This window comes from Acartia tonsa, chromosome 2 (assembly GCF_053477335.1).
Source record: "Acartia tonsa isolate MP-2025a chromosome 2, ASM5347733v1, whole genome shotgun sequence".
NCBI classification, from domain to species: Eukaryota; Metazoa; Arthropoda; class Copepoda; order Calanoida; family Acartiidae; genus Acartia; species Acartia tonsa.
The window spans coordinates 17,982,438-17,995,249 of NC_137261.1; the positions used below are offsets into that span (position 1 = coordinate 17,982,438).

General features: G+C 34.9%; 1 protein-coding gene across 1 annotated transcript in view; it reads left to right on the forward strand.

Annotated features, from left to right (window-relative positions):
- Positions 1-12,812, forward strand: part of LOC145305988 (uncharacterized) — a 162,808-nt gene that overhangs the window by 118,483 nt on the left and 31,513 nt on the right. Inside the window, exon 6 of the mRNA XM_080147909.1 lies at positions 151-247. Within this exon, the coding sequence (XP_080004035.1) occupies positions 151-247 (97 nt within the window). The remainder of the gene's footprint in view (positions 1-150; positions 248-12,812) is intronic.

The window sequence follows — 12,812 nt, forward strand, 5'->3', positions numbered from 1 at the left end:
TATATATTTGTCAGGGTGAAACATTGACGTACCCTGTATTCCTGAAAACCTGGATATATCTAACTATCTATATATTTGTCAGGGTGAAACATTGACGTACCCTGTATTCCTGAAAACCTGGATATATCTAACTATCTATATATTTGTCAGGGTGAAACATTGACGTACCCTGTATTCCTGAAAACCTGGAGAAAATTGATGCAGAACAAGAATGACGAGGCGGCCCAGTTCCTCTCACTACTCACAGGTACAGTGTTCTTGTTCTAAAGGATTAAGGCAGTGGCCGATAAATTTATATACATCCCCAATTATTTTACACAAAATGACCCCTTCTGTAGTTTACAAAAAGTGGATGAAATGTTCGGAAACTCAACTTAATGAACCAACCAATTAACTTTAATAAAAGTCTCCAAAGTTGATTAGCAAAAGACGTTGGGGACTTGTGTAATAAAAAACATAATTTCCCCTCCCTCCCTGAGATTTGCTTCTCATACTTATTTTTCCTTAATATTTTCTTATTAAAAAAACAATTAACTTTATCCTTCAAAATCATTCTGATAAATGAGTTTAATTTCAACACATAATATTCAAAATCAACAATTAATTAAGTTTGTTTTGTCTAATTATTAGAGATAAACAATAGAGGGGGAAGGGGTTAAAAACTATATGCCCTTTCCCTGTGGACCCTGTGCCAACTTTCCATTGAGTTGGTTCGTCCTTTTCCCCTAAACCGATTCTATGAATGACTTGTAGAGTAGCTTTACTGGGAAAAAGCCAACCCATACCTTAAATTATGCATTTATTCTAGCGAAAGTAAAAGATTATAAAAATATTATCAAAATTAGACAAATTTAAAACAATTTAATATAACTTTTAAGTAAAAAAGCTTGTATAAAGACCTATCTATTAAAATGGGGAAATAAGATCTATAAAACGAAGACCCTAAAAGATAATGTTAGAGAACATAACCCTTTTAATAGAATGGTCATAGTACAGCTAAAAAATTATTAGCAAATATTGTCAATATAAATTAAAATTAGTAAAACAACACAAGAATCATAAAATTAGAGGTTTCGTGATAAAAAACTAAATTTAAAAGAATGAAAATCTGTAAAAATTAAAGAAGACATTGAAAAAACATTATTAGAAAAAACTAATTCGAAACCAATAGTTTAATGTATTCTTGATGTAAAATAAAATAAAATGTGATCTTATTTATGAAATGAATATTGAGATTTAGTTGAATTATACCCACACTATTAAATGCAAAATCTTAAAAATCAGGTCGCCAATTTTTAATTAAACATGAAATCAACACAAAAATAAAAGTCATTCTTTTTGTCTCTCCTTTTTGCATAAGTCTCAGGCCTATAAAAGTGAACCTGGAAGAGAGAAAAAGTCAGTCGTTTCACGGAATTTATATATCACACAAACTCTATTTGAAATTTCTAAAATTTAAGGGAAGACTCCCTTCTCTTTCTTTGGAATTTTCTTGAGAGTCTTGGCGGCTCAAACTTAGGATTTTACATTTGGAACACACCTAAAAAGTAAAAAGTTTTGTTAGATAAATTCATAATACTTTGTTAAATAAATTATAGAATATCATTTTGGTGTTGGTCAATTGAGATAAATTTAAGAATAGGGCCTCCTTAGGGCCTAAAAGCTTAGGTATCCGGACGGATAGTTATCTCCAAATTTTCTTCTGAAGAGAACTCCTATAGCGCGGTACTAGGTACCAGCAAGTCGCAAGTCACTACGGGGCTAAATAGGAATAACACAGGGAAGGTACAGTGGTGGCTCGGCTACCAACGGTTGATGATAGCACGCTATCTGACGGCCGATACTAACAACTGTATCCTCCCCCAGCTTCTGAAGTATAGGAAAGTTGGAGATCGTTATCTATTCGGACAATTTAACATTTTCGGATTAGAACTTTGAATAAGTTCACGTCTTAAAGGTAGTTTTGCTTTGTTAATACTCTGGAAGATCGGTTCTTAGCTAGACCTAGTGATTTTCTTACCTGACAAAGGTACCTAACAAAGAATCTCACGCCTCACGGGGCTGTAGGCAGCAGAACGGAATGTTGTAGCTGTGTTCGCATGGCTCTAGTAATCACAACAGATCCTTCCAGTCCAAAAGTGTTGGCAGAGTTAGCTACCTAGGAACAAAAGGATTCTTAGAATAAAATAACAGTATAAAGTTATTAATAATATACTAATGCCATTTTCGGAATAGGGCTTATAGGCAAAGATTGTCCCTTAAATATATTTGGGTTTAGGATCGGTGTAAAATAGTATCACCATTCTAAGGTTGAATATATTTGACAAAACAGGGATTAATGTGTCGCTGATCTGGAAAGGAGACATTGGTGAGAGATTGTGGTTCTGTGATAAAGGATTGCATTTGTCCCTGGAACCCGGAGGCGACCCATAAGTTGGTTCCGTTACCGGATAAACCCAGGTAAGATTTAACTTTTCCTTTAGGGGGGGAGAGGGCTATAAAGCCACTAAATAAGTCTTACCGCTAGATATCCATAGTCAGAGTTAACATCGTTTTCTTCTAGCCTCGAATATAGCCTCGAATATATGTCCTGAAAATGGAAGATAATATTATTGATAATATAGACGAGGATGTATTAAATCCTCCACCATACAACCCTGAATATCAACCTAACTTAGATAATACTGAACAGCAGTATTTACACTTAGAAAATATAAATGATCAAATTGAGGAAATACCTCGAATTCAAACTGAGCCTGAGGTTCACACTATTCCAGCCATGTTTGTTTTAAATAACAGACGCAGAAATAGAATCTTGCATAGGCCACAATTACATTTCAACCCCCAAAATGAGATAGAGCATAATATACAAACAATAAAACAAGAGCAAACAGGCACAAAGCCAAAAAATAAAAAAGAAAATAAACCATCATCAGATCCACCAGAATATGAATCTGAATCTAGCGATTATTCAGAAAAACGAAAAAATAAAAAACACACAGATAAAAAATACAGACACTATGATCCTCTCAATCCTCATGGCTTTGAGGATAGGCGACATCACAAACATCATGAACACCGTCACAAACAAAAAGACAAACAAAGCGATAGCGACAAAGAGGACAGAAGGAAAGACGATAAAAACTTCTCAATGCCAAAGAGAAAGAATAAACACAGAGACAGTAGTAGTCCAACATCAAGTTCAAGTTCAAGTTCCAGTTCATCTGATACGGAATCAGATTGGGACAGACGAACATCCTCTAACAATAGAGATAATAGAAATAGAGAGGAAATGAACGAAATGAACTTATTAGAAAATAAACTAACCTCTGAACAGATGGATAAGTTGAGGCTCCTTCTCCAAGATTCACCCAGCCATACAGATCTAAATATTAAAAAAATCATGAAACTTATCCCAAACAATCTAGTATGGGGTATCGCAGAACATGAGCGCATTTTTCGCCAAATAAAATATCTTGGCAAAATACCCAATCTATACGGGGAACAAACAAATCCTTTTACTTTCTTCAACACTTTTAAATATCTAGAAACATATATAAAACCATTCACCCATAGTTCCTACAACAACATAATAATCCACTATTTTAACCCAGAATCAAGGAACAAACTGGACATGCTAGAAATAGATCCTAATGTGCTAAGTGCACAGGATTTTGTAAAAGCCATCCTAACTACCATAGGTGCCGAAATACTTGGGCCACAGGATTACGAAAGGCGTTTCCACACCTATAGGATAACGGCAGAGGACGAGGACAGACCTAACAAAGCTGTCATAAATCTAGCTGCAATGTTGCAAAAAACGGGAAATTCCCACGAAAATCAAATGGCTAAACTTAGAGAAAAAGTGTGTTTTTATCTGGTACCGCAATATTTGCAATCTGCATTTTTGGCAACGACAAATATACCACATTGCACAAAAGAGACAATACTAAACTGGTTTAGCAATAATCGCAGCTATTATCATGCAGCTGTGGACAGAAAAAGAAGGATGGAAAAACAGAAAAACGGGAATGTTAATCAATTAGGAAAAAATCGCCTAAATTCCCTAACAGCCAAAAAAGAGACACCAAAAGATAATGGCAAAAACAAAGGACAACAAAATGATAAAAATGCCAAAGATGTATCTACAAAACCTAAACCTGTTTGCGAACATTGCAAAAAAGGACATTATAGCAAACATTGTCTTAAACACCCAGACCCTGCTATTAGGAAAGCTAATGGGGAATGGTGGGACAAAAAGAAAAAAGAGAAGGAATTGGCCAATCGTATCGTTTGCCTACTATGTAATTCTGACACCCATGGTAGTGCCGATTGTCACTATTACCCCAATGTGACACCGGCCCAAGAACAATGCCCTAGATGCCTACATTATGGGATAACGAGACGCCATCATCCACTGGCAGCGTGTACTTTACCACTGCCAGCGGAAAAAAACGGCTAAGGCCGCCGAGTACTTCTCAAGAAATCAATAAAATACATAATACGGACTCTTGGGAAATACCCGGCGCCCCTGACAAAGGGAAAAACTCACCTGCTATAAACAAACATCAAATATCCATTCCAGTGGCAGTTACACTCACTCTAAAAACAGAAATAAATAATGAAAATCAAGAAATTAAACTACTGGAATGTTCAACCAATAAAGACAAACAAAATAACCCTGTAAATATCCCACTTAATTATGATATTCAAGATGAATCTGTAAATAATAAATCAGCAGCCCCTGGCAGCTTAAATGAAGGTAACAGCTGTGATATTGTAAATAGTAATAGTATAAATAAGGACCAAATATTAGATATCAATTTGACAGAAACCATACCTGTCAAAGAAATTGTAAAAAAGGGTATATCCGAAAAACTACAAGAGCTTAAAGAATCAGAAAATGAACCAATTAATGACAGCAATAGTAGCAACTTACCCATTTCGAGCGAAGATAAAGCCAATAGCACCATACTTGAACAAACAACGCTATATCCTAAAATAGAAATAAAAAATGTTAGTAGTAATTCTGATGATACCCAATCTATTGAAGAAAATGACTTAAAAATTCTTTCCGAAGAAAACCCTTCAATGGAAGATACCCCTGAATATGATATAGATGAAAACGATCTATTAACAGATATTACAGGATTAACTAGGGCTGAAATCATGGCCGAAATCGAAAAAATCGAATTAGACAGTGACAAAGACTCTATATCAGACTTAAGTGACTTAGACAGTAGCGATTTTAGCTCAGATGAGGATGAAAAAAATCCTCCATCAATCTCCGAATCCGGATTAGAAAAAATATTTGAAAATTTCGAGTATCGGGGAGATAAATCTGTAGAAAAACACCTATTGAATATCAATCAAACCATAGCTAACATAGATATGGCAAATAAAATAAAAACAGACGAACAGACTGAAGTTGAAACTATCGCTAGCGGCTGTTTTTACCTGGACGAATTTGATAATGCAGCGTCTGCTAGGCAAGAACATAAAGCCGGAAACATTGAGCAGTCATTTTTAGAACCTGATGATGAGTCTGAAAGCAGAATAAAACATAAGAAACATTATTTTAAAAATGAATTATCATTGGAGAATCGTGTAAAAATCGCAAAAACGATATCGTTTTTGAGTTATTTACACGAATACCCAAACCAAAATAAAATTATGACAATTATTATGATTGTGATCACAGCCATGTTGTTGGGAAATTATCTTGCTCCATATGGGCTATTGACGATAATTTTCCTATATGTCAATATACCCAATGGGAGATATTTCCTGCAACTGCTGGCTGAGAGGACAACCGACATAATAGATATAGACAAATTAGAAACAAATCTCGAAATTAAAACAATTCAAAGCCACCTAGGCGTGCTGGACAAGATCCAAATTCCCGTGGCAATTAATGGCAGCAAAATAATTTTTGAACTTGATACTGGGGCCGCAGTAAACTGCGTTTCAGAAAATATCTTACTAAAAGTGCTGCCTAATTACCACGAGATGGAGCTGTGCTCAGCCTACCGCTTGTCTTCAGTAGAAGGCAAAGCGATAAGCGTCATTGATGCCCGACGCCTAGGGGTTGAGTTCGAAGGGGTGGGAAAAGTGTTCTTGGACTTCCATGTACTTAAAGAAAAGAATATTTGCCTATTAGGACGCCCGTTTTTGATTACTTGTAATATAGGCATGCAAGTAAAGGGGCAAAAAGTCTACATAGAAATAAACCCTAACAGAAAGAAGGTAAAAAACCCCTTTGCTGTCAATATCAAAAAATTAGAACTAGCAAAGGGAGAAGAAAAACTAATAGAACTGGAAGTTAAAGATAAAGACCCAAACCAAGAACACTTCATCCCACACCTTTCAAACATGTATACTCAAATTAAAATAAAGTATAAAATGTACTCAATAACCAGGACAGGGGAAAATAAACTCGCGGTGTACTGTGAAAATGTAGGAGAAAATCCTCTTATCATCAAACCAGGCGGGTTTCTGATCTCTCTCCTGCCTTGCCAACCTGAAACAGACAAAAAATTAGAATTAAAAGGTTTTAAAGCACCTAAAATGGGTTCAATTAAATCAATCGCTGTCTTGAGAGGAAACAATGGAATTAAAGAGCAGCTTAATAAAATAAAAAAAGGTTCCAATATTCTGTCAAAGACGCACGATTACCTAATTAAACCCATCCTAAATATAATAAAATATGTTAAGAATAAAGTAAAAAATATTGTAAATAAATTACTGGATAAAATACCATTTAAAATAGTGCTAAAAAACGTATAAAGCCCCGCTCTAAAGTTGATGTTTTTAAGAAAGATAAAACATATGTTAACATAAATAAGATTATTAAAATAAATAGTGTAAATACAATACAACCAGAAAATGAAATAAGTCTCGAAGAAATAGCAGATATTTTTGGGGATAATAAAGAGGGAATTGAGTTGACTGCGCCACTACCCCCACCACCATTAACCTTAGAACAAATATTAGGAAAATTAAGCTACATAGAGGACCAAAATGTAAAACAAAGAGTAGCTAATCTTTTATTAAAATTTGAAAGTGGGGCGTCCCACAACTTCGATATTGGGGAAAGCATTGAAGAAATGGATTTCCCTTGCCCTGAAAATTATGATAAGAATACTAAAATCTATAATCTCTCTCTAACAGATACGCTCCATCTTAGATATTTCATAGATCTATGCTTAAAAATGGACATTATAGAATGCTCCCCACCCAGCCAGCAGTTTGGGTCACCTGTTTTCCTTACGAGCCGCAAGGATAAACAGGCGCCACCACGCATAATCATTGACTCTAGGGGGGTAAATGCTAGTATTCCTTACAGCGTATCATCGATCACAATGGATCCGATGAATACGCTAAAAAATCTGCTACCTAAAGTAAGATATGGGACTTTTGTAGATATTAAAAATGCATTTTATAATCTTAAACTATCCCAAAAAGTTCTTGATTCAGGAGTGTCCTGCATTGTGACCAGCTTTGGGTGTTTCCGCTTCAAGAGAGCCATCACAGGCTATGCGGGAACACCCAGCCTTTTGTTGCATTATATATTATCAAATATTCATTTAAATGACTTAAAAATTAATGACATAATAGAATTGTTGCTAGTTTGGTTCGATGACCTCTCAATCTTCTCATGGTATGAGGAAGACATCGAGGACCACCTCGCCAAACTAGAAACTTTTCTATCCCGCCTCAATAGGCTAAATCTAAAATTAAATTTGGACAAATGTACTTTCTGTACAGACTTAAACAAAGATAAAGTAGTTGTACTTGGCTATGAAATAGGCCAGGGACGGATTACCATCCCTGACAAAAAGGTCAAATATATAATGCAACTAAAGGCTCCAAAAACATTAAAAGAACTTCAATCATTTATAGGAAATCTTCAATATTATAGATCACTTTTACCCCTACCTATCCATGGACATATGAATGCTTTGTTCCCCCAAGTAAGGAATTTTAACTGGAATGAAGAAGCCGATTTTCACTTCAATAAAATCAAAGAAATACTTGCATCTGATAATCTCAGCAATGAATCAGCAAGAAATATAGACTTTCAGATGTTATATACTGACGCCAGCAAGCATGCCATAGGTTCCAGCTTGCTAGGATTTGAAATTAAAGACCTTTTTCAATCCGAGCTGCCTAACTTTATGGACATGCCTGCTGAACTAAAAGCATATTTTAATGGCCATGAAGAGATAGGGGTACTTTTTAAAGAATCAGATTATCTAAACTTATTTTATCAAATATCAATCTTCTTAAAACTAGATTTTTCAAATTCATATGAAAATTGGTATAAAATTTTTTCAAATAATTTTACAATGTATTCACAATTAAGCTATCTCTTGGAAGTCACATCTGACGATGTTGTAAGGACTAAAAAAGAAATGAATAAAATATTTGTAGAAAAAATAAATCTACTTAGAGCAGGGGCTCTATCATTAAATAATCCATACGTTCAGACATTCCTATTCTATGCTTTTTCAATGTTTTCGAAACATAAACTTCGAATAATTTACCTGTCAAGCAAGGACGGATCCATCCTCGAGAACTTGCTCTACCAGCGGTTCACCGAATCCTCCAACTCTGAAATTATAATTTTTGTTAATAATGACAATTTTTATTATTTGGGAGTAAAAGAAAATTTTGAAATAAAACAGAGAAAATATAAAAAGACAGTTCAGAATCTAGACGTCAGTGACAGAGAAGTTTATACGTTCCTCGAAAAAAGCATGAAAAATAATTTAAATGATATTAATGTGAGAGGAAAAATATTAGGGTTTTTCTCAAAAACCGTGGCCCCCAAAGTTATGGAGACCACAGGTATAGTGTACCTAGAGATCCTGGCCATATACGAGGGCCTCACCTTCTTTGAGGTGGAGATCAAAGGTACAAGGACATTAATACTGACAGACAATGTGGCATGTTATAAGATCCTTAGAAACAAGAAAATTGAGAATCGTAAGAGTAAGCTTGATTACTTGAGTCAAAAAATTCTCTATTGGTTTGGAAAAATGGTTTCCTTTCTATCTATTCGGACAGACGAACAGCTGGCCGATTTTATTAGCCGCTTAATGCCCCATGCTACTGAAAGACTTGACTTTCAGGTGGAGGAAATAAAGCCTGTATATCAAGGGGAAAATTTTGCTATTTTTGATGCAGCACCCATTATTAGGGACAAAGAAAACTTTATAAACAAGGACACGGATGTACAAATTTTAGCAGTAACTAGAGGCAAAGCTGACGAAGTTCTTAAGAAATATGAGGAATTAACAACCCGCAATAAAAGGGCAAAAAAGGATAAAACCAAAAAGCCCAGTAAAAAGGAATTGCAAGAATCAAAAGCTTTAGCAGAAAAATTACTAGAACAAGTTTTGCCTCCTGTCCCTGCTAAAAATCCGTCCGAAGAAAATATTAATGTGCAACATGAAAGTACTAGTATACCTATCCCTGTCCCCGAGACATCAGACAATAAGACACATGTTGAAAAGAGCTCAAATCAAATTGATGACCAAAATGTTAATTTTGATTCAGGGGTTAAGGATACAGACTCAGATAAAAAACAACAACTTTTTAATGACCCAATTCCTATAACAATTGAGGATAATAATCCAATAGATATTGTGCCCGTAGATGAACAATTTATTATAAATGATCCTATTCCAATTCTCCCTGACGAAGAGCAAAAAGTAATAGAAAATCCAATAAGTAATCTTGCAGATAATGAATCAATAAATTTTAATAATATAGATCCCCTGACTCCTGACCCTATTGAACAAAATGTTAACACGAGTTCAAAAATAAATTTAAATGTTGAAAACACTGAGGATTTAGGGATAAGCATTGATACAAAAAAATCATTTTCTGAAGTCCTATTAAATACACAAGAACACAGTACAGTAGGACATAGTTCAAATCAGGCTATGGCAGACAAAATGGCACATTTTGAACAACAACTCAATAAAAAACCTGACAGGGAAGAAAGGGAAAAAATGAGAAAAGAAATAGTAAATGAATTTCTAAATCAACCCCATGATAATGAACAAAATCTGTCAAATAAAACTGAAAGTCACACCGAATATGAAGAAAGCATAATATTATTACCAAATGCAAATGCTACTTTTGAAAGGCTACGAATTTTTGAAAAGTCTACCTTTATACAATTACAAATAAAAGAAAATTTGTCAGATGACGTCAATCCAACGACATTAAAGTATAAGCAAAATTTATTAATTCTACCCTACCCTCTTTATGGCTATATTGCTGGAAGTATGCATCGTGATATGGTACATGCAGGGGTGAAAAGGGTTCGTGATAATATAACATCTACATTTTATGTACAATATAAATCAAAATTGCGGAAAATAATTGAAGCCCATATAGGCTTATGTTGTACATGCATAAAATCCAAAAATAATCACTTAAGATTAAAGAGATTAACCTCAATTAATAGAAATAATAAATTTAGAAATACTGTGGTGGCAATGGACATATTAGAATTTAGTAAGAAATCAAAAATAGATGGAATAAAAGGAATACTTGTCTTTATGGATGTTGCCACCCAGTATATTACACTGCATTACCTACCAGACCTAAACTACGAAGACATTGAGAATGGCATAAGCCAGTACATTCTATTGCATGGACATGTCAAAAACTTTTGGGCCGACAACGGCAAGAACATCAAAAATTCTAAAAGTCATTTATTTTTGAGAAAAATAGGCTCAAGATTTTTAGATAGTGCCGCTTATAAAAGTGCCTCGAGAGGCAATATCGAAAATAGGATTAAAGTAATCCAAAATTTAGTACGAATTGCAAGGGCACATGCCGCAGATATAAAAATTAAAACAGCATTAAGCACAGTAATACATATAGTGAATACAATAAAATTAATAGGAACAAAGCTAAGTCCCTATAACCTTCATTACCTTAGTTTGTATGGTTTTGAAGGTGGAATAGTGCAAAGTGATAATTTATTTAGACCTAATTTTTCATTTGACCCCAAATCTCTATCCAAGAGATTTGAGGATTATCAGATTCCTTTTAAGCAATTACATGATGAAACACAAGAATTTATTTTCAACAGACAAGAAAAATTGTTGAAAAAACTTAACAAGAATAGGCATGACCATAACTATAAAGTGGGGCAGTTTTGCGTGCTGCGCCGTGACCATCTAAAAAAGAAATACTACGCAAAAAATAAACCAGTTTTTGATTTAATAGTATGGGTAATACTTCATATAGGAACACCCCTAATTACGATAAAAAATATCTGGAGCACTTCTACAAAGAAAGTGAACCCCACGCAAATAAAAATACTGCGTGAGGATTTAATAGGCGATTATCAATTACCCAGAAAGGTTGCTAAACACTTTAAGGTGTTGACCTTGCGGGATATCCGAAAATTTAACAAAATAAATAAAGCAAATAGAATACTGAGAAGTATATCAGACGACAAATCTAGTTCTAGAGTAGATTCACTGTCAAGTATTTAATCTTAGCTAAATTAAAGAAAGACAAATATCCTAGTTATATAGTAGCTATTCTCCTTTAATATTTAAAAACCCACCTTTCGTCATAGCGGCCAATTTCGGAAAGCTCAAGCTCATCGGACTCCAAGGGAAAATCTTGTCCATCAGTTCCTTGTTTTGTAACAGCATCTTGGACCTCGCTGTAAACATCCAGCTCCAGCCACGAGCCAGACAGGCAGATGTCCTGGAGCGAGGTGGGAAGGCTTCGGGTTCCGATGGGGTACAAACAAGGCAGAGATCTTGGAGTAGGGTCGCGCAGCGACGACGGGATTAGATCCATCTTTTGTTTAGCCACGTTATAACGTCGCTGGTAACCATGCATTTCAGTGCGCAACCTCAAACACTCTACTCTAAGGCGTTGGGTTTTGGTATTCAAGATTCTATAGCGAATTTTTAACCCCTCCTCTTCGGTTTTAGATCTCTTCAACAGCTGGCGAACATTCCTCAAGTCACACCAAAGGCTGAGGGAGTTACAAATACAGGTCACCTGAAAATAAAAAATACAATTAATAAAATAAGTGATTAAAAAACACATTTGTTAGAATAAATGTAACATGTGTCATTCAAAAACAATAGACATAATAAAAAGCAAACAAGTAGTGTCCCCTGATCGCATGAGTATATATTGGGAGTTAGTAAGAATAATTCGACAGTTGGATTTATTGTACAACGCAATCATCCAAGCCAAAATCTGTCTATGCAGAGCTTGTAAGAAATTAAAAAGGAGAGAAGCTACACAGGAATCAGACGCACGTTTTTATCGATATATGGAGTTAAACTATCAACGTATGGCACGCCCTTATTTGAGAAGAATCATTTTAAGTTTAGCCGCACAAATTGGGTTAAATTTAGGGCAACAAAACTCTTTAGAGTAGTTAACCAATCATTCACTTAAATAAACTACACAAATTATTTTCAGTAAAACATCAGAAAATAAAGACAATACTTAAACTCTAAGTGAAAAACAATGATAGTTGTGAATTCACCAGAACTTTTTAGATGCTTTCCTAAGAAAAAACTCATGGAACTAGTGGATGCTGATATGAAACAAGAGGATGTGATTGTACTTTGCTATGATTATATTTTCTACTTCAACGCTATGTTCAGGGACTTGAAGTGGGTCCAAAGCGCCACCTGTGATGAGATATTTCATGACCAGCTGAGCGATCAAATTCGAAAGAACGGCGAATGGAAAGCCTTCTTGAAAAATTTGATCGCTTGGTTCCGCGAGTCCCCACGGAGTGAAAGGCTGAC